This window comes from Conger conger, chromosome 16, assembly GCF_963514075.1.
Source record: "Conger conger chromosome 16, fConCon1.1, whole genome shotgun sequence".
NCBI lineage: Eukaryota > Metazoa > Chordata > Actinopteri > Anguilliformes > Congridae > Conger > Conger conger.
The window spans coordinates 21989704-22015801 of record NC_083775.1 but is presented as its reverse complement, the minus strand read 5'-3'; the positions used below and the strand labels follow the sequence as shown (position 1 = coordinate 22015801).

At 42.9% G+C, this 26098-nt stretch overlaps 1 protein-coding gene across 4 annotated transcripts in view; it reads left to right on the top strand.

The window, feature by feature from the left end:
• Window positions 1–25537, top strand: part of septin12 (septin 12) — a 67244-nt gene extending 41707 nt beyond the window's left edge. For 2 of the 4 annotated variants that reach the window (XM_061224395.1, XM_061224397.1), the window contains 9 exons: window positions 7945–8160; window positions 14207–14335; window positions 18378–18459; window positions 18611–18748; window positions 19153–19270; window positions 21236–21331; window positions 21601–21697; window positions 21846–21897; window positions 22562–25537. In XM_061224395.1, coding sequence (XP_061080379.1) covers window positions 7945–8160; window positions 14207–14335; window positions 18378–18459; window positions 18611–18748; window positions 19153–19270; window positions 21236–21331; window positions 21601–21697; window positions 21846–21897; window positions 22562–22721 — 1088 coding nt within the window. In that variant the 3' untranslated portion in view covers window positions 22722–25537. Of the gene's footprint in view, window positions 1–649; window positions 922–3158; window positions 3235–7944; window positions 8161–14206; window positions 14336–18377; window positions 18460–18610; window positions 18749–19152; window positions 19271–21235; window positions 21332–21600; window positions 21698–21845; window positions 21898–22561 lie in introns of those variants that run through there. The other 2 variants (XM_061224396.1, XM_061224398.1) reach the window with 2 other exon arrangements.
• Window positions 25538–26098: the final 561 nt, after the last annotated feature.

Here is a 26098-nt window from a genome sequence, read left to right as displayed (position 1 = left end):
CCTACCAGTGTATCGAGACCGCATATTGAAAAACCAACAGAGGTCCGTGGCATGAACAGACCGTTACTATGGATATTGGAACCCCACAAAACGTCCAACAGAATGGCATTGCAAACTTTCAGAGCGTGAACTTCGCCGTTATCTGGCGAGATATTTCTCCGCTGGCGGGCCTTCAAAGGGGCCTACGTCTGGAGAGATGGTATCAGGAAAGGCTGATAACCACAGAATGGCTGGCATTTATTACCACAGCTGAAACCCCTTTTTTGTGTTTTAAATGAAAGCGACAATGCTGAAAACGTGCATAAGTAATCAGTTAATTTATTACAGGGATAGGGGAGAGGAGGGTGGCCTCTCTTCAAAAGAATAAGTGCTTGTCCACTAATTTTATAGGTCAATTATTTATTCGGTTAGTTTTGCAAGCAGCAGGGGGCTTCGTCCTGCAGTCTATAAGCAGATTCAGTGGAGTGTAAATGAGTCTGGAGAACGGGGAGAAACAGAGTGTAGAGACAGAGAGGAGTATTTATTCTGTTGGATTAATGGAAGCTTCTGGCTCATCTGCATGTGAATGGATGAGGGGAGAGCTTTAGGTGTAGGGAGGGAGGGAGGGAGGGAGTCACAGGAGCTTTAGTGAAGAGAGAAGCGGGGAAGAGAAAGAGCAGCGAAAGAGAAAACGGGAGAGAATCACAGTGCAGAGCTTGGGATGTAGACAGATTGAGAGAGAAAGTCACTGCATGCTTATAGCTGTGGAAAGGGAAAGAAAAGCGAGGGAAAGCCTGTGGAGAGGTGGGGAAAGAGAAAGAGCAAGAGAGAAAGTGCAGTAAGTTAGTTCCCCCTGCCTCAGTGAAGGCCTGTTACTGCAGCGATTAGATTACAAAGCACGTTCAGAGTGGGCCACAAACAGCTGTTTCTCAATGAGAGAAGGTAGGAAATCTTTCTCTTTTTTGTGTGTGTTTGAATGAGGGTGGGCTCGGTGCTGCTCTGTAGAGTGACAAAAGAGGCTACCAGGGAACGGTCTGCTGCTGGGACAGAAAGGGGCAATGTTTATTTTTTGGTCACATTAGCACTCGGTTTGGCCCTCCAAGATGGTATATGTTGGACCTGTCCCACACACCCACCCCACATTTTGGGGTGTACCGCTGATGATTTCAAGGCACCCCTTTTAGCATCATGTTGACCCTGGCGGAACAGGTGGCTGCTGTTATCTGTTGAGCGGCCTCTCACACCAGAGGGCCTTTTCTCACTCGGTCTCTTGTTTCCTCATTATCAAACATTTCTCTGAGGTGTTGTAGAGTACCACCATACAATATTAATTTATTTACAGTTTATGGAACAATATCAACCCCACTTAACCTGTATATGGGTCGAAGTTGTTTAACCCTATTCACTTTGCCGCCTTGTGGTTCAGTCGTTGACATTCATATTTATATCACACAAAAAACTGAGATGTAATGAAACCACAATACAGCAATGCCAAAAAGACTTTGCTAGTGAAAACAGCAGTTTAGATTCTTATCAGCCTCTTATTTGCAAAGCAGGGCAATAAAACTCCACCTTCCCCCTGATTTGCAAATTATTTGATACAAACATATTTAAGGAACCAAATATCTGGTTATATCTACTTTTATAGGACTAGTACAAAATAAGTAGAAATTGCCCTCTCGGGGAAGCAAAGTGGAAAGGGTTCATTTCAGTTCATTTTCTGTTGCTTTTTCCCCTTGCATGTAAAATCCTGAGAAGCAAAAACAGCAGGATTGCAGTTATACTATCATCTTGACTTTGATTGGCTGAATAGTGATGACGCAGGCCTGGCCCTGGAGAGATAAAAGTCTGCTGGGTTTCACTGTTACTCAGAGCTTCACTTATCAGTTCAATTGGCCTATTACACAGTTAGCTGACCTGGTTTCATGGGTCTGGAGAAAGCCAGCATCCTGTAGCTGAAGAATCCTGTGGCTCTACAGGACCAGGTTTTGGAACCTCTGCTGGAGGGGGTTTTGGGGGAAGGGGCGGAATCGCCCAGCTCCCCGTCTCCCAGATGTGCGATTGTCAACTGCAGCAGCAGGATCATCATTGCTGGATGACTTCACTCAGAATTGTGTGCAATCAGAGGTCACAAGGCGGAGGACTAGTGTTATCAACTAACGAATTTAAGCATTTCTTTCCAACTTTTGCGACACGAATGACGAATGCATAAAATGCATGAAAGTCCTGAAAGTCAATAATCGACATCCAGCATCGCCTATGAAACATCAGTGAACAAACATGTAAATGGATTTGGCGTGTAAAGATACAATTGGGGTTTTAGATTTGACAGATTTTATGCCATTATCACAAGCCTAATATTTACCTCCATACATCAGGTGTACCCTTCACAGATTTAAACACAAGATATTCTAGTTAGTGCAGTGCTTGAACAAACTCCTAGCACAACCTCAGTTCTAACAAGCTGGGGTAGCAATGGGTTAGAATGAAAACCTGCATACTCTCTGTTCTCCATAGCAAGAGTGGGCACCCTTGTCTTAGAGCATATGAGCAAACCAACCAAAGGCACATGTACACTACAGCACTGTGTACTGCCATTGTAGAGTTGAGTTATCGCACGTTATAGAAAAAATTAAATATGGCAGATTGAAATTGTAGTAAATTAGCTGGCACATACTGTTAAGGCATTGTTCTACTGTTTGGATGGGCCCCATGTTCTGGCATCAAATCTGTACCAGAATGTACATACTATGTCTGGCAGCTGCGATTTGATAGTGGGGGGTCACAGCAATGAGCATGGAATAATACCGCCACTCCTAAATGTTGAAAGCAGTAGGACCCTGAAAACTGCACTGATAAAGCAACAGCCAAAAAAAAGTAATGGCTTTTTCTTCAAAACTCAAACCAAAGCATCAATTGTAGCCTCAGTGAATTCCCTCCGGCTTTCAGAAACAAACAGTGAGGCCTGAGAAGGAGCAGGCAGGTCTGTTCAATCGATCAGCAGGCTTTACTGGGGGCGCAACGCATTACCAACTCCCTCTCGCCCCTTTTTCCAAGCTTCTTGCGGGTCTCGAGACGCTCGGCGCTGGTGTTTGCGTTTCACATGGCTGCGGCGGACAGAGAGGATCCGCACGCTCCCCAGTCGCTCCTCCTCTCCGGCACTCCGTTTGTCACGGCGCTCCGCGTGTTTTTCCAGCCCCCGGCGTTCCCATTCATCAGTCCCGGGGGGAAACGCGGCCCTGAAGACGAATGACGGTATGTGCGCACAGCTCTCTCGCCAAGCCAGGCGGGGATTTAAAGACCACTTAAGGCTGCGGGGGGAAAGAACTCGAAATGCATCCGTCACAGTACCCCATTCAACAAACAGAGCATGAAGTTCGTTTTAAGAGTTTTCGGGAAAGTGGAATTACGTTTCTGACAATGAAGACCTGGGGGAAGTGCACACCAAGTGTACACACACACACTAAAGCTACATTCCAGACCACATTCTTGTAAACAATACACTTGTAAGGTGCACTGCCAAGCATATCGGTGAGTACGTCATACCAAGTGTGTAGTACCAACTAGCCAGGTTAGATTTGAAATGTACAATAAACATTGAGGTTATAAGTGCAGCATATTCAGTACATTCACCAAATCAAGTATGTCAGGGAAGCAAAATACTTCTGTACAACAAACAAACACTTGCACATCCATTGCTACTTTCTTCAACTGAATTTGGCAACACGGCACCAAACAGCAAAGTCTTCTCTGGGAGCGATAAAGGTGAAAGGTGATGAGGTCAAAGGCTTCAGTGCATGTTATGACTGTTGGAAAGCATGGACACATGCAGGGAATTACGATGTATAGCTGTTCTCGCGTACTTCAGTTTCAGAATGGCATGCCATGCATCAACTACAAACACGCGCGCTTCTATGTACTATGCGGGTTTGACGATGGCCAAACTATTGTACCTGCACAGCTAAGTGGTAAGTGCAGAGTTTGGTGCAATCAACTAGATAGTTTGCTTGTGTTTTTCAGTCTCATTCTTTATGGTTTGATGACCACCTGGCTCCGTTTGCGTTGGTGAACTGGTACAGATTATAAATGTTTGTTTTTGGATTTCATGTTTTGATACATGGATCACTGAGTCATGATCCTCTGTCGACAGGGTCAGTCAATGTTTCTTTCAAACGCCTAACTGACTCTCTGCGGTCGCTAAAAATCCCACGAGACAAGAGCGGGGGTGTTAACCATGGGGTCCCAAATTCCCATAAAACTGGCTCTCCATCTGGCCACCCAGTTCTCCCCCCATACAACTGATGGGCCACACAATCCCTTGTATTACCCACCCACTTTGAAATGAATGTAGATCTCCAGGACGACTCATCCTGTTAAGGCATCGCTGTGGACTCGCTGTGCCGACAGTGACCAACAAACCCCATGGCGTGATGGACAGTTGGCTGTAGCGTTACCCAGGAACGGAGGAGTTTCAGACAGCCCGGATGACCAGCAGCCCACCTGTGACAAACTCCAGTTTGCGAGAGCCTGACTTACAAACTGCAGTGTGCTGTGAACTCCTTCCTAGTCCAAATTCTAGTACTAAAATAACGTAAAAGCCTTCCATGAAAAAACTGGACTTGGCAGTGAGAAAAGAATGCAAGTTTTAAATCAGGGGGTGTAGCTCAGGGGTACCCAGAGAGGTTTTACGGCTCCATAAAGCTCCAGAGGGTCTGGTTAGATGTTGCACGCCTTCACAGATGTGGCTTGCGGGGTCCTTTCGCTTAGTTTGTGAGTATGGAACACCGAACAGAACACTCCCGTGGGGAAAATGTTTAAATGCTTAATGACTTTTCCCAGAATGCCTCCGGTTTATCTCGGGCTCCTATTAGATAAACAGACTAATTGTGAAGGTAAATTGCTGATTGCGTCTGAGAACAGCCTCTGTTCCCTTTGGGAAAATTGGAGCTAGACAGTCCGGACTGAGTCCAAATGATAAGAACAGGATTGAACGAGACCTCCGAGTTCAATTGGGTCCAAGTCGTGTGGGCCTACTGAGATGGTCAACTGAGAGGATTCTGGTGAACCAACTGGACAGCACCATTTGAGACAGCCTCATAGGGAAGAGTGAGTGGTCGGGTGAGGGTGTATATTATACATTATACATTATACAGATAAGTGAGTCAGCAGGATACTCTCATGGCACAGGGCCCATGTCCTTCTGCGATTCTCTCCTAATGGTTATATTAGACATACCTTTGGAGGAGCATATAAATAAATTCACTGTAATGATGCCATTCATTAGAACTGGAGCTGCCATTTTCTTTGCTTCCTTCTTTTTTTAACTTTATCTATGATTGATTGTTTATAAACATTTATTTCAAAACAAGGTTTTACACTTGCCAATATTTTATCAAATATCCTTTGAATAGATATTTAAAATATGTATAGCCTTGTTTTACTGTTCTCATTTAGAATTCACCACTTTCAAAAACATCTACGAATGTGTACAGTTGAGTTCGCATTCCCTCGCAGGCTGGCTGCGTTTGTTTTATATGCAGGGCATCACGCCGGGTGGTCTTCTGTCAGAAAACAATGTGCGCTGTATTCCAGAAGCGGGCTTCTTGGCTGAACTTGCTTCACCACGGTCTTTGTTAACCTGCCACACAATGGCTGTCGTGCACGTCTGTGGCGTCTCGCGAATTTCAGCGCTGCCGTCACCGTCTGTGGAGCGGGTTCTGGTCCGCACCGCAGACATGTGACTCGCCCCCCTCCGATATGTCCCGTCTCACAGTGGCACTGCTTCTGGACGGGTTCCGCCCTGAGACGGCACATATCGGAGGTGGGCACATCTCACAGACTCCCAATTGTTGAGCGTCCATTGATCAATTCGTCTTCGTTTCACGCTTCGGTCAAAGAGCTTTCCTTCCAACTGTTGTACTTCAGCCTGGCCTCTCTAAAAACTACCCCGATGCTTCAGACAAACTGACTTACTGAGTCATTTTCTGTCAGTGTCCCCAGCCAGCCTCCGTAAGATGAGCCATAAAGCAATTGGCTACACTCTCCCACTAACTGGACGAGACCATAAGGACTTTATGGGCTGGCAGTCCAGTTAATACTCAATAAGGAATTCCAGCTGGCAGACACGAGAGAACCCAAAATTAAAAGCCACTTTTGTTCTTTAAGACATTGTAAGAGGTTTAAAAGTACACACACCAGGCCACATCTCCTCTCTTTGGATTGCTGTATTCATTTTACTTCTTCCTATTGAAGTTTTCTATTGGTATTGCAATTCATTTTTAAATGTACTGCTGATTTTTTAAACTGGTTATTCATATCACTTAATTGTATCCCATTGTACTGCTTTTCATCTGAAGACCAATGCATTTATTTACAAATGATTTTTAACTCATAATGACTTACTGTCGGGGACAATAGGAACGCTGAATTGAACTGAAGTGTCATTTGACCACAAACTGTGTGCAAATTGATATTACAAAGTGAGAGTGAGCCCCTTCTCATGTAATACGACTCTTCTATAGGTTGCGGTTTATGTGGCAAGTGGGCGACTCTTTCCAGACCGCCTACTTGACCTGGTGTCAGAACTGAAGTGGGGTTATGACCTCCGGGCGGGGTCAGGACCCCCGAGTACCAGCATGAAAGATGCTTTGTAGCTGGTGAAAGCAACATTCATGTTGTCAACAGGGTTCCTATGCAAAAATAAAGTGCTGGCATAGCGCAGCAGCGATCCCCTGCCTCAGACATTAAAGAGGACTGTAAAAAAGCGAATCGAGAGGTTCTGAGTGCAGTGTGGCTTGTCGGTACATGAAAGCGCTAACTTAGCGCCCGACAGCTTTTCCAACACATAACACCCAAAGCATCATTGAATAAAAAAAAAACCTTCAAGGTTTCGTCCTTTCACTTTCAATTCTTGTGCGGTCACTTGGCAACTTGAGTCTAGTTAGTGGGGAAGGGAATCCATGGCCAGATGAAATGTAGTTTCCCTGCCAATCTGTGCATATAGGCGTTCTTAAAGGTCCCTTAAAAAAGCAGACTGCTTCCCTGAGTCGTTGTGGTTACATTATTGCATTCTCGGGCCGAGGTATGCAGAGACGGCACTGTGAGTGTATCGGGAAGGCCTGTCACATGAGGCAAATCCTCTTCCCTCCTAAAGGACCTAAAGCAGAGGGGTCTGCTAAGCTGCAGCCCACGTCAGCCAACTCTGACCCTTTGAAGAGTCGTTTTTTGGGAATGTCTTTTCAAATTCTAAGTCAGTGTCCACTGCTTTCAGTGACGAGTAGTGACTGTTACAGTGATCAGCATTTGAATGTTCAGTTAAGATCTCACACCTGAGAGGGTTAAGCCCGTAAAACACCGGGTCTTTAACTGGTGATGACAGCCTGGTAAACACTCACCATCAAAAACTAGTTGGCACCTGGAGATGGCAGGATCATGCGAGTGTGTAGTAGCTTAAATAGCCCGAACGCTTTCCTCTGGTGCGTGTAATGCAGGCAGTAAAACCAGACAAGCCCACTATTTCTGATTTACTGCGGGTGTCTGGAAATATTTTCGGTACCTTTCTTACAAATAAAACTGTTGGAGAAGAGCAATATTATGCAGATTAATGGTTTTGATGTTCAGTACCAGCATACAGGTAAGAAATGGGCTTTGGCTAGAGCAATAAATATAACAGGGATTATGTCCAATCCCTTTGGACAATATTGGCCTTATGTACCAAGGAAATTGTCATGTGGTCATCAATAAGAAAGAAATGGAATACATATTGAGAAGAACAGGCCATTAAGCCTAACTGTGCTCACCATTTACCTAGAGTCTAGGGAGTATCCAGCACTGCATCAAGCTTAGACTTGAACACTCCGAGGATCTCCCCCCTAGAAGCAATTTTTCTTGTAGAAACACCAATAGAGATGAAAACCCATGTTAACGATATTGCGTCCCCCTCCTCCCCACCTCCCCTCCCTGCAGACGTGCCAGCACCGGCCCTGGAGCCAGAAATCCAGATAGACGAGAAGGAGGAGGAGCCCGAGGAACCGGCCCCACCCGCTTGCCCCAAGCAGCCCAGCCCTGAGGGGTACATCACGGGGCACCAAATGTTCGGCTACGTGGGCATCGAGGCCGTGCTGGACCAGATGAGGCGGAAGGCCATGAAGACAGGCTTTGAGTTTAACATAATGGTTGTAGGTGAGCATGCCGGGCAAAAGGGGTGGGGACACACTGATACACACCAGGCCTCTCCATCTACCAATCACATGGCACCACACTGGAAATAACCCACCGGCCATCTCTGTCTCTCACATATGAAAATCCAGAAATGCAGACTACTCAGAATTCTTTGATGTATGTGAATGAATGTGGTGATCACAAATACATATGTGTGTGTGTGTGTGTGTGCGCATGTGTGCGTGAGTGTGTGTGAGTGTGTGTGTGTGTGGAAGGTGTATTCTTCTCTCTGAACAAAGCAAAGAGAATCAAGGAGTGAGGCCACAGGTAGGCTCGCACAAGCACCTTTGCAGGCGTTCGTGTGTGTGTGTGTGTCTGTGTGTGTGTGGAGGCGATTTCATGTCTGCTGCTAATCTTCACAAAGGGAGGGCATGAGAGTGGCATGGGCCGTGGCTTCCCGCCAGGGCAGCTGAAGGAAGAGCCGTAGCTTCTCTCAGAGGAAGCGGGAGGACAGGTGAACAGGAAACACCGTGCCCTGTTACCAGGGGCAGAAGAGTGAAAAAACAAGGCTGTCGCTGAGGGCTTTAAAAGTCTCCGCTGCAGTTTTCCGATGATCCTTTTATCGCTGGTTGCGACATCCTGCATCGGATGGGAGTATTTCCCCTTTGTTTGTGAAAACAGTCATTAACAGCCGGCGATCAGCTGCTCTGGCTCAAACGCCACCTGTTACATGTAAACAGTAGAGCCTTTTAATTCAGAAGTGCTCTTAAAGTTCCTGGTAATAATATCCTCCTCAGCGTTTTGCAATTAATACTTGACAAATACATATAATTTGGGAAAATAATTCATAGAATAAGCAGCAGTTAAATTAAAATGCAACAATACAAATGTATTAAAAAATGTATTACCACTACTACTACTATTGCTGGTCCTACAGCTGCAACGGTTGTTATTGCTTTACTTGACATTCTATGGACCTGATCGCACCTGGTAATTCCAACAGAAAAGAAAAATTTGGATTAAAAAATGGCCAAAAAAAGCAAAAAAGTCAAGGGCCACTGAGCAGCTGGTCCTGTTAAGATGCTGTTGAAGAGCATGGACGGGCCCCAACGTCTAATACTGAATCTGAACTGTGCCGGTGTGGACTTGGGGCTGACCGCTCCACAACCCTGGGGTGCACTTGGACATTGAAGCACTAAAAATTTAGTAAATTTCAGAATACTTTAGGGGACGCAATTAATGTCAACAAATAAAACGGTAGAAGTAACGCTATTCTAGCCAAGCAACGCACATCTGACCAACATTAGCAAGACATAATGTATCAATGTGAACGCGCATTGTCTAGGCTGGACGTAGCTGTGCCTCGTTGTATTGTTAGATGGTGCAACAGGCGCAAATATGGAACACAATGCCGGATGTAGCTACGACTGAATTAACCGTTAAGACCAACTTTTTTACGTACAGCTAGTGAAACCAGCCCCTGGTGTCACCCAACCAAGAGGCTTTCAGTTGGCCTGGCTGCCAGCTCAATGCACACCAGTGGTCAGTCAGGAACCTGCATGGTCGCCTGGTAAGCTGAACCATGTCCCACCAACTCATGTCACATATGAGACCAACTTGCGAACTGTGTTACATGCCCTTACTAGACAACATGGCCCATTGAGCAAGTCATACTGTGCATGGCTCACGGCTACAGCGCGGTTTAACCCTGCGGTTAATAAGGGAGTACAGACAGAACAGATCCACAAATACACACCGCAGAGTAATCCTGTTCCTGGAACCAACAGCCCAAGACTATGGCTGCCAAGTCCATGCGTCCTACATTATGCAACTCAGGGTCCCTGGTTTTCCACTGCTAGATGCCAGTCTAAAAAAACTGAGCCCTCTAAAGAGGATAAAGAACACTAGGTCCCTTTCTTTAAATTTAAAGGGGTAATCAATATTGATAACTGACGTTTATATTGTTTCTTGCTTTCCAGGGCGATTTAAACCTTGGCAAAGTGTTCGGCCGGACATGCCAAGAATTTATATCAGTCAGCCGGTAAAGGGCCAGTGTCTTCTGCTTGCTATATGCAACAGAACACTTTCCCTGGGCTTTGTATGCTGCTGTCTCCCAAATTTCTAATTCCAAAGTTTAAATTTAATTTGATGCATTTTAGATGCATTTCAAAGCAAACCAAACCTTAACCATCTGTTAAGCGTACGGAAAGTGCTTTGATTCTTTAAGTTATGAGACCCCGGTCTTTGGAGTCACGTAAAAACCCTTTAAGGGCCTGAAGCAGTCTGTCAACAAACATTTTCTCTGCATTCCTTCTGCCACAAGCTCTTGGGGTTATTCACACGCTGTAATCTCCAAGTGCTACAGCTGGAGCACCTCAATGAGAATATACAGTCTCTTTCCCTCATACTCATTCTCTCTCATACATACATGCACTGTCTACATCTTCCCCCCATCATACTCACTCTTGGTTACTCTAGCTCTCCCTCACACACACAAACACGCACACACAGGCACACACACACTTTCTGTTTCAAGGTAGGAACTCCAGGAACCAAGTTAGGAATTCCAGGAACTTCAGTAAATTCAGTCCCTGGAATCTCTCTGCTTCAGGTGTTTGTTATCACTTGCCACCCCTCCCCACCCCATTCCTCCCTTCCCCCTAGCAATGTCTCTCCTCCCTCCTGTCCAGGCAGAGTTTTCCAAGAAAATTATTCCATCCCATCTTTCACTTTCTCCCCCTCTCTTTTGACCTTGCAGTATCCCGATTGGCCCGCCCCCTGGCAGTAACAAGCAAAAACACTTCTCATCTCTCCAGATTTCTCGTTATGCATTGGGAACTGAATCCACATTCAAAGATCGGCGCACTTCACAACTGCGGCCACAGCTGCAAGATTAAACCTGATTAAGACTAACAACTGGGGCTTCATTACGTCCCTATTAGAGGACAGGTGGTGTGCGTCCCCTTGTGTACAGTACGAATGATGTGTGAAGGTTAATTGGTCAGGGTCTAGTTAGAGGTTACGGCTGAACTGGCCAAAATGCAGTTTCCGTTTCCCCAGTGAACATCACCTTCTGCTCAAATTGTTTTAGAGGACTATATTCTTTCCACAAAATCCTGCTAATATACTGTATTAATGCATTGTTTGTGTCGGTATTTACATAACTGTAATACCATTACTGCACAAAGTTCATTTAAATTTTAAGCTAAGATGTTAATTAGAGTCTGCATTACGTTAATCTTCTGTAAAGTTCAAGCATCAATTATTAATTAGGTTTCATAATGTCTTGCACAGGTGGTATGCCACAGAATGTAGTACCCTGAATAAAAAAAACATTGTTTCCACTTAATCTCATAACTAATGGTTCATAACAATTGTTGTTTCCTGAAAAGAAAGCAACAACAGAAATGGCACTGAATTTAACTTCAACAATCATGAATCAGCAGTGCAATTTCCCCAATTGAATCACAACTGGACCATCCACATGCAAGATGAGCTCAGAGGTTGTTTGTTTTGTTGGAAAGAACTACAAAAGGCACAGGAAGCTGCTTGTTGTCAACAGGAAGTGGTCAGCATCCTAGTCTTTTCAGTTGCAATTCTGCACAGGCAGTGGAAAGTCCAAACAAAATACAAATAAAGAACAGCCATAACCCTGAGGAGAGCACTGTGCAGGCTCGTATTAAGCATCTCAGACTAGTCCTGCTCGTATAGAAACACAAGCTTTGTCGCTTTTTGTCTCATGAATAAGGCTAGGTTAGTAAGATAAAACCTTATTCGAGACCAGCATTCCTCTCAGAGATGCTTCATGAAAAGAGACCCTGGCCTTTCACAGATCCTAACATCACCGGGACTGGCTTACACACACACCCCCCAAGCTAGACAGGTAATTTAGGGTCACTCTTGCAATGATCCAGATCTTTGGTGCATAACCAAACATGCAGCATGTCCAGATACCATACAATGTGAGGAGTACCTCAGTACGGGGTGCTCTTAGCTACAGTTACCACGCATACCCTAGATTTTTATCGTCTAATTATGCGCGAAATGGCCAAAAAGCTAATTTCCCAAAAAAGCTGGGACTATCCCTTTAACCTGTTGCAATGGGGAGTGGCACATGGGGTAGTTTTAGAAGTCTATTTTACAAAAAAATAATACATTCAATTTATCTTACAATTCACTTTTTCGAAGAGAATAAACTTCTACGCCTTTCACAAGCTCAGAGAGCATTAGAATGAGGAGGGAAGCCTCGCACCTGATTTAACTTGTATAGTTACAAGCAATGAAATTCACTACATGTCCAACCATTTTTTTTCTCCTGGATTTGAACAGCTGTTGAATTTTAATTCTTTCTCTTGATGCAGAAGCTTGTAAAATTTTAGAAGTATTTCAGACTTGATAATTATCTGGGGGGTTGTACTTGCAGGGCAGGGGAATGTGTTCAACCCTTGAACCAACTGCGAAAAGAGTTACATGCTCTAGTAATGACCATTATTAATCCGGCTGATCATTTCACTTTTTTTCCATTATTATTGTTAATGCAAAACACTTTTGGCAACCCCTGCAGCGTCTCATATGTCCACAGGAATTCAGCCGTTTCACGAGCCTGCAGGTTTCCACACGTGGTGGAGATGGTGAAAAAGCCAAACAAACCAGGGTATTAAATACACTTTAGTTTTGGTCCGCCTCGATTTCTGCAGCTGTAATGTGATTTGTGGTTAAAGGGTTTGAATGTGTTGACGAGGTGATGTCGGAATGCAGTGCCAAAATCACGGGAAACACTGGTGTTTTTTTAAGACTCAAACCCAGAATTAATTTGCCTCGTCAGTAAAAAGCATCCTGTGAAAGTGACAAGCTTCTTGTGAATTGGCTGAAAAGAATGTCATTACAAAACAACTACGCAGTAGCCTAACCTTTTCAAAATTGGTTATATTACTGTTTTTGACAGCAGTCACAGGTTAAATTGTAAAACAAATAACACATAAATATGCTTATGCCATGATAAACATAACAAGGTCGGTGAATTAAGCAAAATCATTTGCCCCAAATTAAATGCAATATACTATAAGAGATGAATTAAACATAAGCCCTCCTCATCCAAAAACCCAGGTTCCTTGCACTGAAATTATTGGCTCCACTCCATAACATGGGATTTTCAGTAGATACAACAGTATACACACACCTGGGACAAAAATATATTATTTCAGAGACTGGCATCCTCAATCAGACCCCAACAGCTGGTCATGGTCGAGGGTTTCATTCACTGATGCCTACCCTGAAATAACCTCCCCTCCATTATTGGCTAAACTCAAAGAGCAGCCAGCATATCCTTGTTTTCTTGTCTGTCCTCAAAGAATAGCTAGCATTTCCATGTTTGACGGACTAACCTCAGAGTCAGCCAGTAATAAAAGATAATTATTTATGGGTTGTTAATTATTGCACATCTATGTCATTGGTAAGTTCTGTGGTGACGGACATAGTTTGTCAAAGGCAGCAGAAATGACTATTTTAAGTTTATTTAACTGGATTTTGAGAATGAGGTGAGGGAACATTAACAGCATCTGAGGGCCTTTCATGTTTTATTATGACATTAACTATCAGAGCATAGTTCAGTACACACTGCACCACTCTTTGTTGTGATATTTTAATGGCTTTTATTAGCTTCCTGCCTCCATTGGAGGGTTCCGGTCAATTGCGTTGTTTGTGCTTGACGTCGATGTTTCAGGGAATAAGCACAACTGAGTCATTAGTGAGAGCAGGGGTTTGGTCTAAAAAGCAGTTTGGCTCACTTCCCGACTTCCCCCCTATACCCCTGCCTTCAACTTACCCCTCATGGAATTGCCCATCCCAGAAAATGAATGTATTTATTTTACAGAGCTTGACCATGTCTGTATATATTCATTTAAAAAAATGAATAGTATCATGCAAATACATTCTTGTAAATTCTGTTTAGCACCCATGATCCCCCAAACCGTGAGCCCCACCGCAGATTTGTGGCTGCTTGTGACGGTGTTTCTTTTGGATGTGTCCGTTTTGTATGCTGTCAAACCTGCCTGTCTCTCTTTCTCAGGGCAGAGCGGCCTGGGCAAGTCAACGCTGGTGAACACGCTGTTCAAGTCCAAAGTGAGCCGAAAGTCCTGCACGCCCAACTACGAGGAGAAGATCTGCAAGACGGTGAATCTGCAGTCCGTCAGTCACGGTGAGACCTGGGGAATCACGGGGAGACTTCGCAGGAGAGGGAAGAGAAGCACTCCCAAACGAACAGCAAGCATGAGCTGTTTCTAACCCCTGATTGAGCCTGATCAGCAGTTGGAAATTATCATCTCCCACTATATCCTCAAAAATGCTAGTTGTACACAAACCTAGATAAATCTAGATGAATGTGCAATAGATCAAAACAGGATAGTAATGGGACTGTTCCATCGCAGTGTTTTGGCCAAGTCTGTTGACAGTACCTTGGTGTTGAGTCTTGCATAAAACATCTGCTTGCATCCCAAACAGCTGACTGCTAAACTTGTTGACCGTGGGTGCACCATTCGGGTCACAAAGAAAAGTTGTCATGTTCAATTACTTTCACTGAACATTTTAGAAATGAGGCAGAGGAAAAGGGGGGTAAAAAGAAATGAGATTGGAAGAAAGAAAAAATCTGCTGTTTAACTTGGAGAGGGACCAGATGGCATTCGAGACACTGATCTGGGAATAGTAAAGGTAAAGCCCCGGAGAGAGGTGAAGGATTAAGATTGAAGACCATCGTGAGTCTTGTGCCAATTTCACCCCAGCCACCAGTGTACAGCCTTTTCCAGCAATGGCTCACGTCACACAAACAGGCGTACCTCTGCACAAAAATGGCCTTCCGCCATAATACACTTCCCAGGAACTATTAACTCAGAGATTAGCCAAACAATGTCTTCAGTATTACCTGGTTTGTGGTCTGATCAACAAGAAAAGGAAATGGCCCTGCGTCTAACCTCAGGAATCCTCTCACAAATAATGTTGCTTCCTTTTTATGATCCTTAAAACGGAGATGACTGATGGGTAACCTTTGGGCTAAGTAGATTGTAGCCAATACCTAATGGGAATTTGTGAATATAAGCTGTATATCTATAATTTGGTACAGATACACCCACACACGCTGATTCACGATTGCTCTGTATATACAATACAAACGTTTTTCCCTCAGGCTTTGCTTCTCGGTGATTAGGTAATGTAACAGATTGAAGGAAGGCAGGAGCTGAGCATCTAATTGGTCGGAAAAAAATGGTTGCGTCACCCGACAGGTCAAATGGGGAGAAGTCCACACCTCCAGGGAAGTTTTTGCGCTTTAAAGCAATCATATACGGTTTATAACGCTTCCATGCACAATGCTTTGAGCAACATGCTCCCTCACCCGCCCCAAACTTAGCCTGGGGGCTCTTGATACCCAAGGCGCAATCACTGTCAGCTGGGAAGAATGATTAAGGTCATTTGCCATGACAACTTCTGCCTCAGATTGTTGACAGTATTTTTTACAATCACGTTTCTGCACAATTTTGAAAACCTTAGAGAGGACTCAGCATGTGTAACACAGCATGTCCGCCTCAAACCGTGATTTTGTTCAGTGAACAAATGATTTTTGGTTTATGCGTATTATATCCAAGCAATTGAAAAACGTGTTTCGAGTTTTAAAAAATGTGCATCGATTGATTTTTTGTTTTGATCAAGGTTCTGAAATGAGTCAAAAGTGATTTAAAAAAAAGAAAAGAAAATGTAAATAGGGGCCATGTCTGGTCACATATAGTCTGTCCCACTCTGCTATGTGTATCTGCTTTGTGTGCATTCATGCCTTCCTTCCCAGAACTAATTGGTTGAATTGGTTGAAGCTTTATTTTTGTTTGTTTATATTTTAAGTTTTGGAGCCAAGCAGTCATGCGATAAAGTCAGGCCAGTCTAATTGTGCTAATGCTGTGGATTGTTCCTGTAGTCCGTGTTTTTTACGTGCAAGACGAAACTAATGAAATGGCTAGTCGTGTTCCCCTAACAATCAACCCCCTACCCCACCCCATCCTCTCCCTCACTGCCTTTCTGATTCATTTTTGTTTCCTTAATCCTGCTAAATCTGGTATTTTTGGCTGTGGGCCTTGTGTGAAAGGGAAACTATCATTGCCGTTTCTTTCCTGTCATTTTTCAAAAAGCGGCTACATTCACCAGGCTAATTGCAATAATCTGTGCAGTTCTGGTTCTAGATATTATTTCCACCTCATACAACAATTAGTGCCAGTGGGAATGTTCTGTTTTATGCAGTGTGTGTATGCATTTGTGTGTCTGAGTGCATGTGTGACGTGTTTAACAGGAAACTTTAGCTTTAACTAAAACAATATCTATCCTCGTGTAAAATAATGTGTCTACATCTAAACTGGACTGCAATTTATTTGAAGTTACCAGAGTGTAAGGAAACCCAGTGGAAGCGTTTTGTTGTTTGGGGTACGGCCCGTGAGAACAGCACACGGTACCACTTTAGAATAAAGGCCAATCTGCCGGGGGTCACATGACTTCCTGATTCGTCACCCCAGGAAACAGGAGATAGTCCTCACTGGCTTCCCATTCGAGTGCAACATGAACAATGTCCACAACCGGAAACAAGACTTATTTTTCCATGGCATTAAACCTTTTATGAATGTGAACTTTGTGAAAATCTCATATTCCAAAGTAAACATTCTCATTATTGTAAAAACAAAGTCAAGCATATATGTGCTATGATTGTAAACAAGCAATTCAGTAGTAGCAATTGTTTATCGGAAAACAATTGAACCAACTGTCCAAAGGCATCCGCGAGGGCAGAACAATGGTTGTTACTTGAGGACAAAAATTGCATTGCAGTTGAATCAAATTTAGGTTTGTGTCCTCGTACAGGCCCTCAGCTGAGACTGATTTGCGTGGCTCTGTTCAGCCAGCGCACATGGAGACACAGCAACCAACTACCAATTGGACCACTGTTGGCAACAGCTGTTGGCATGACAGCGGCATGCAAATTGGCACTACAGTGGCAGAACCGTTCACCAACTCTCTTACCCTTTCTTTAACATGTGGTCCTCATCTGCGGTGCCTCACCTTGACTGTCTGCTAGCAGAGTGCTGAGGAGGCACAAACGTCTGGCAGGCCCACAGCTTTGCAGATGGTGGGGTGCTAGAGGGCCACTGTATGCTTGCTGGCCAAGCTCACTCTGGCCTTCAAAGAGCCGGGTTGAAAATCAAGTACCAGGAAAGTGGTTTACACAGTCAGCGCCAATAGGGTGGAACAGGGAAATATGGGAAGCAGGCTGGCAGCAGTGCTGAATACCTCCTGATTTCAGTGCCCTGGAGAATCCAGAATTCATCCCGCATGTTAGGAATAAGAACCATCTTTATTTTTCTGCATGTGGAACTACAAACTTACACACCGTGATAAGCCTTGATTTTCAGTGATCTTCACTGTACCGCAGGTAAAACATGTGGTTTTAGCAATCTCAGACAATATTGCTCAAGTTCCACATTTTTTCCAATGTTACGACCTGGTCCATGGTCATGCGATAACAAGGTAAAGGATAGGGAGATAGGGTGTAGTACGAGGAGTGGGAATGAACACTGCAGGCTGACAAGCAACTCCGTCTGCCTAACCAAATCTAACTAAATCTCAATTAGTCTTTGAAGGTTTACCGGGCCAGAAGCGGCATGTAGCCAACCTCCAATGGATATTCGGTCTCGTCCCAGGATCGCCCTTAAAAAGGGGAAAGGGGAAATAATAAAGCAAAATAACAAACAGTATCCTGATTTATTAGAACTCTAAATAACCAGAGTCACTATGTGGCAAGCAGGGGCGGATAAAACCAAAAAGGACAAGGCAAGAATCAGATTAAAGGATGAAACAATGGTCAAAATCCAATCAGCAAACAAATCAAAAGGGTTAGGCGAGAGTTTAAAGGTTCGCAGACCTAGTCTACCTATAATTTTAGAAAATATGAATGAGAATTTCTGGTTATTAGACACGCATACAACATGTATTGCATTCAATAATAAATGTATGATAAACTATTGAGGACAGCTCATGAGGTGAATGTTCACCAGCTCTCATTTAACATGGGATTCACTTCAGATCTGTACAATCAATCACTTACAAAGAACATGCAAGGCTTTGTTGGAGTAGTACTGCCACCTAGTGCACCTGCTATTCATTACACCAGGAACCAGCTATTGCCCTTAAATTTTTTCTTCTATATTCCTCAACAGTCATCGAGGAGAGAGGCGTGAAAATGAAGCTAACAGTCATCGACACCCCAGGTTTTGGAGACCAGATTAACAATGAAAACTGGTAAGTGGAGGTGATGTCAAAGGCCAACAACTCTTAGCTGATTGAATCTCTTTCCATTGAAAAGCATCGCTCCTGTACAATTCATCCAAATTTTTCCAGAGTAAAAATATAATTCTTATTTATCCCTCACAAACATGTTTTGTTTCATCAGCTGGGAGCCCATTGTGAAGTACATTAATGAGCAGTACGAGAAGTATTTGAAGGAGGAGCTTAACATCAACAGGAAGAGGCGGATCCCTGACACACGGGTCCACTGCTGTGTCTACTTCCTGCCGGCCACTGGGCACTGGTAACCTGCCCCACTTCCCCTCCGGGCCACTGTAGTCAACCGTCAAACGCACATACTGACTCATGCAATTCCAGTCCAGGAAATGAAAATGGCTTCACTGTCATCATAGCAATTCTGCATCAGATCTAGTGATTGGACAGTCCCGCTGACAGGTTTCTATCTGCACAGAACACTGTAGCGATTCTTATTCAATTCCACTTGGGGGGCTTAAAATTACAGTACCAGAATGCCTGAGATTAGACTCACTGACCTACAGGTTCAAAGTCCACCCCAACACATTTTACCATCCAGCCTTGACCAACCACAACATACTATGAAGCAAGAGGGTCTTCTTCATTCAGCTTTGATTCAAATGCTCTTCAAGGTTGAGATCCACTGTCTTTCTTCTCCCGACTGTTCTACAGGTTGCGACCCCTAGACGTGGAGTTCATGAAGAGGCTTGGCCTGATTGTGAGCATCGTACCGGTGATCGCCAAAGCCGACACGCTCACCATTGAGGAGAGGCTGGAGTTCAAACAGAGGGTGACTTCATTTATATTACTAGCTTCTATCTTGCTGTAGAATGAACCGCCGGCCAGTAAGTTTTGACGCATTCACTTGAACCGGAGCAAATAACCAACATCTGAGAAAGTGTACGTTAACTCCATGTTAATTGGGTGAACTCCAAATCTAAAATTGTGGCAAATCAAGACATAATGGTTCTTCATTCCAAACATTATGGAGGGCACTGTAAATAAGTGTTTTGATGTGTTTCATAACGATACGGATAGATTTTTACAGGTTGCACTCACTGGATCGGATCGATGCCCTTTGAACAAATACATGGTATACTTGGATACAGCCCACAGTACAGTGAAAGACCCTCTGACCAGCAGAACAAGCATACAGCAGCGTTCCTCCTTTCTGCAATTAATCCTTCCATAAAATGAAGAGCTTACCGACTCTTTACATCTTCAATTCCTATAGTTAAAGGCCCACACATATATTTTTGAGCTTTGTTTTTGAGCTTTTTATATCACCATTTTGGTTTGTGTTCCATACTGTTAAAAAAAAAAGGCAAATTTGGTCAAAAAATTCATATATTAGGATCAAGCTGTTTGTAAAACGATTTCCCATGTGACATGATGTGTGTTTTTGCATAATTGTTGGATGATGTTGCTAAATATAAAACGGAGCCCATGTAATCTGCCAAGCCAAAAGCCTGTGGACACCTTTTAAGAACCCAGTTGATATTCGGAATTAGGTAGTTATATACCAGCTACTTTGCGCCTCAACCCCTCGCCCTCTCCTTCACTATTGTATTCTCTCCACTTAAGCTACACTTTTGCCACTGTCCATGTTAACACAGAGAGCTAACCGGAGGAGGTGGAGGGGTTAAGGACTTAAAAACCTACGTCGCTGATTTTTAGGAACGTTTTGTGAGGAAGAGAATGTTGATGCGTGTGGGCCTTTAAATAAAGGGAAAGGTATTGACCTGATGGGAACACGCACGGAGCAAGAGTTTTAAAAAAATGAAATAAAATAAAAAGCACGAAAGTTTCATCCTCAAGTCCCGCCGACATTGATTCGACCACTGAGCCTGAAATACCACAAGCAGTCAATTATTTCCTTACAAATGAGGTTTGTTGTGACTAGACTGTGAGATGCAGGCCACGCCACCTAAAACACAGTCTGTTCAGCTCCAGCTCCACACAGAGAAAGCCAAGCCTGGCAAAAGGCCAGTGTGAGTCAGCGGAGCGCATATTAAGCCGTTCACCCAGAGCTGACCGATGACCTCTGGCAGTCAAAACTCACCCGTCACAGGGGACTAATTAACTGCTTTTATGACGTGGTTGATCATTCGCTGTCGGTCCACGAACTGGCCTCTCATTATAGTGCTGAAACTACTGGCTTGAGTGGGAGGAAGGCACACAAGATCGTGGTTGTGCTCTAAATATGAAATATGAATGCAAATTATCATGAGACACAGCAGATGTCTTCATACAGCCTGCTGGAGGGAGAGGCTCTGCAAACCCCATAATCGGGAAGTGACTGTGTCATCAGGCACAGACTCATGTGACCCAATCAGTGGGCTATTCTCTGTATTCTCTCTTGTCAGTGAGTCATTCAATGGCACCACCTATATATAGGGGGCGACATTGGCTCGGGGGGGGGAAGAACGGTTGTCGCCTGGCAGTCAGAGGGTCGCCGGTTCGATTCCACCCTGGGTGTGTTGAAGAGTCCCTGAGCAAGACACCCAACCCCTAAATGCTCCCATCACTACAAATTTCATATAACAGGAGACTACATGTATTTATCAAACTGCGTGTTCACCAGGTTCCATTAGAATGTAAGGAATGCATGATCAGCAGTGCAACCCTGTAAATGATGGCAGTAGAAACTAAGAGGGAATTCAGTGAATAAGACTTAAGATTTGGGGGACAAACATATGTGACAAAATTCTACATAAATGTTTCAATAGGTTTTGTTTTCCTCTTGTCACTACAGATAAGAAAGGATCTGCAGACCAATGGCATCAGGGTGTACCCACAGACAGAGTACGATGAAGATGGAGATGACAGGATAATGAATGATAAAATTAGGGTAATGACTTAATTTGGGCAATCAAGTGCATTTGGGTTTTGTTCTGTGAGGAAATAAAATTAATGGAAAGCATCGGTTAGACATACTCTACATACAGTTCGCAAGTAGTGTGTCCAGTAACAAATAATATTAATTACTATTACTGTTATATGAGCCATAACCATCTAATGGCAAGTCATGAACATGACCGATGTACAGTACATTATTTTTGTTGTTCGCACCAATGTCTGCAAACTCTAGAGACTGTTGTGTGTTTATTACACTTTCAGGAAAAGATCCCTTTTGCAGTGGTTGGGACAGACAAAGAGCACCAGGTGAATGGGAACAAGGTCCTTGGCAGAAAAACGAAATGGGGAATTATAGAGGGTGAGTACTGCATGTGAAGTAAATGTGTAATATGTAGAAACACTATGAAAAATACAAGCCTTCAGGAAACCCTCACTGAAAGTGGGGGCCACACTCCTGACACCCTGAATGGGGGAATCCAGATGGATAATTAATTTTGTCTTTACAGTGGAGAATGTTGCACACTGCGAGTTCGCCAACTTAAGAGATCTGCTCATCAGGTAAGAGACTGCTGATGGCGGTTGCTTATTTCTTGTAGGGGTTGCACATCCAGAAGGAATTCTGGATAATGTCATTCATATTATGAATGAGTAGTACATACAGTATTATAGTTTGAAAGGAAACTTTTTTGTTCATTTGCTTTTTTTGTTTAGTTTTTTTGGGAATGGGTTCCAATCCATAAATTCCCCCCCCTAATATTAAATCCTGACCACGCCAGTATCGTGGCCGATCAGACACCTGCATTCTGACCAGCCCAGCTGCAGGTGCTGTCCTTCTCCACAACAGATGCCAGCTGAAAGCATCCACCTACCTGCACACTCGTGAACGGGGAGGAGGAAACTTCAGTGGGTAGACAGGCCAATGAACGCAACCGAATATTCCAAACTGGGAGAAAATCCGGCTAAGAATATCAGTTTGAAAATCATTCATTTTGTGTGCCGATATCGGTATGATATCCAATGGTGGCATGAGGGTAAGGTCCTGACTTTGCGGGAGCTTCAATCCAAGTCAGCGAGTGAGTGGGACGTGAAATGAAAGTTGCCATTTTGTCACAAGTAAAAACTCAAATTGTGATGTGATGTATACTTATATCTGTAAAAAAATTTTTTTATAAATGTTTTAACTGGCATATTTTTAAAAACGCTAACATTTCATTCTCCCTAGGTCCCACCTGCAAGACTTAAAGGACGTCACCCACAACATCCACTACGAGACCTACAGGGTTAGAAGGCTCAATGAAAGTAACCTCAACGGACTGGGAATTTCTGCACTGAGTCCTGTGAACGGCGTGACGGAAAAGAGTGAGGCCGAAAGCAACCTCTGATTTGAAGCCAGGAGTCATACCGTCGAGGACGTTTCTGGGAACTCCTCTTCCGTCTTCTAAGGAACTGTAGTACGGACGATCCCGCTGGCCACTAATCAAAAGCGAGAGAGACTTTTAGGAGAATTTCAATACCTTGCGTCACATTTGGAGGGTGGAGAGAAATAATCAGCAATATTTTCTCGTAGGCGTTACTGCTAAATAAAGCATATTTCTTCATTATAAAGAAAAAAATGTATGCACAGATATTTTTGGATATGTACATGGGCTCTTTTGCCTTGGGAAGATAAGGACCGCCCACCTTTGAAGTATAGGCTACACTTTGTAGAAAATAACACTGTCAGACAAAAAAAATGTAAAAAGATGCTTTGATCTCTGTGGGTTTTTTTTTTTCTTTTGCAATACAGAATGGCTCACTTCCAGCTCTTTCTCCCAGTCATTCAGCTATCCCTGGATTAAAGTAGGAAACTGGGAAGACTTCAGAGCCCCAATGGCCATGTAACCATCAATACCATAGACATTTACAGAGAGTAATTACTGCTTTCTAATCTACTTCCATTTTTTAGACACAAGTGATGTGATGGGCCCATATTTTGCTTTTTCATCTTAAAAGGCGCCCAAGGGTTGATCGCTAAAATGTATCCACAGTTTACATTATAATTATCATTTCGTTTATGAATTTCTCTTAGCTTCAAATGTTTTTCTTCAAAGGTATTTCTAAGTGAACCCCGCTGAAAGTGTTCAGTTGTGCTGTTTGGCGGTGCTTACAAAGCTGTACAAATGCTTTCAACATCCAAAAGAAATGCAGACTCTGGGTTCCATTTTAACGTGGACCCACCCTTGGTGCCTTTTAACCCTTTCAGTCCCAAGAATGCCATATGCCACTCAAACGCAACTACCGTAAAATCCTGGTACTCTCGACCTTATATCTTTTCAACCAATCAAAATGACTGTTATACTATGTTTTGAGCCCATATTCAAATCATACTAAGATCTCAACTAAAGCCAAAACGCCTTCGGATTTGGGTGGAGCCACTTTATTGGGTCTTGGACTGAAAGTGGAATTATCGGAAGCTGTGGCTGTTTAAACACACATTTTTGTAACCTGCTTCGTAACTGATGACATGGGTACACGGTTGATACGTAAAAACCGGGATGCCTCAAAGAAGACATCGGAGTGTAAAAATATTAATCGTATTTTCTGGTTATGTTCGTCTACATTCATAGTCCACTTTGATGTTAGTGTCTTTCACAAAATGCGCAATAGATGTCTTGCTGATGGTGGTAGAACCCATCATTTCACAAATGAAGAATTCTGGCCTTTTTGACAAACGTAGATTAAATTTATATCCAATATAAATATAAAAAACAATGGCACCCCAGTCTTGCATGTAGGCTATTAACTTAATATAGTCTTTTTATCAGGGGGCCAACGAAATACTTCACCTTTCAGCTCTGAACAGAAAAGGTTATTAGACTCACAAATAAACCTTTTCTAAAGTGCGAGTACATCGGTCTTTAATGTTAATTTCAGAATTAATGAATTCCAACTCTTAGCATCTAGCTCTCGCGCACTAATTGGCATCCAGTTGGAAACTCCCAATTATCAACAATGTAAGAAGTAACGTTACAAGTTCGAAGTTACCAGCTCAAATGCATACGTTAAATTATTCTGACAAGTTTGTTTGACAAAAGAAAATGTTTGTCTGTACTATAATAAGAACTATATAATCGACACCTTAGACGGTTGAGTTGACAATTAGTTTCATTTGCCGATTGGTCACAGAAGGTTTCAATTTAGGTCGAGGTGTTCTAGGAATTTGAGTTACTCCGTGCCGATTGTTCGAATGCTGTTGTTGGGTAGTAGGCTATGTCTTTTTTATTTTTTTATTTAATATATTTTCCATGTTAGTAGCCTAATCACTTCAAATAAACATTCAACTTACTTCTTGATCTACTGTGAGGAGTAAACGGTCGGCGTCTGACGGTTCACATTTAGTTGAATGCATTAAAGTTGTAGACCGCAGTTATGAGTGAAAGCCTTAAAGTCTAAAACAAAAGCGCCATCTTGAGGCCAGGGTAGGAAAGTACACTGATAATAACCGCCCAAACAAAAGGATTAATTTTAATTAAATGATGCACTACCATGACTGGCCACAAGCTTGTAAGGATTGCACGGCATTGTATTTAATACTGACATAAGTGTTGGTTTGCCGATGGTGGAGGTTGATACCGCATATTGATACCTTTTAAGGGTCTCCTAAAAAATAACATAATTCTAGTATCTAGTATCTCATTTCTCATTAAATTGTAAGTGTATTTACAAGTAAGTACTTCTGGTTCCTCATTTCTGATAAAATAACCGACTCAGACATGCCATTGTAAGTAGGCTACATTATAGATCCATTGCTAACTTACACATTCATTTTGTGACACTTTACATGCCGTGCTGCATCTTGCATATCGTCTCATCAGGAATGCTAAGTTTTCTTCCTGCCATTCAGAATGCATTCCAATAAATTAACAATCCAAAAGCCCCTGAGAATTACCACTCTGTAGCCAAGGACCCCGCCTCAATTGAATACTTAATATTTGGCTTTAATTAACAACTACTCTAGGCTGCAATACAGTGGTTATCACAAGTACATGGAAGCATGTTTCGATATCTGTGGAACACATGTAGCGATTCAGCACAAAATAAATATGTAATACACTATCGTGATCATAATATTATCAAGGATGTGTTTATTTAATCTTAAATCTGAAATATGTAATGTATGCACTATGAAAATAAAAAAATATTCTTGACTGCAAAGAAATGTTTCAGTTTTGCTGAGGACCTTATGGAATCCTGGGAGACCCTGTTTTAAATGACACTTCAATGCCAAAATTAGCACACTGGGAAAGAAAGGACAGCAGAAAAAGCCACAGTTCAGTTTTGTACAACTTTTACTAAAACGGTGCAGACTGCAACCAAACCATTTCAAAATGACAACGCTTGTCTGACAAGGCACTGCAGCCATGAGATAAAATGAGCAACAAAGAAGTCCTCTCATCAAATAATATCACAACCATTGTTATTTACAGAAAAGTAAACAAAGCAAAATGGGGAAAACAACCGATGATGGCAAATAAAAAAGACAATATCTGAGTTAGTTTCATTGTGTGGCTTAAAGACCCAATGTTGATTATAATGAGCTTTAAAACCAGAACTTATTTGCTGTAAAAGGTCCAGTTTCTTTATTAATCTTACTGTACATATTCTTATTTGAAGATAAGTGTAGCACAAATGGGCACAATTTTTATCCATATTACACCAGGTGATGTCCAGTTAATGTGTATTTTTTAGTTTTACCAATGATTTTATTATATAATTAAAC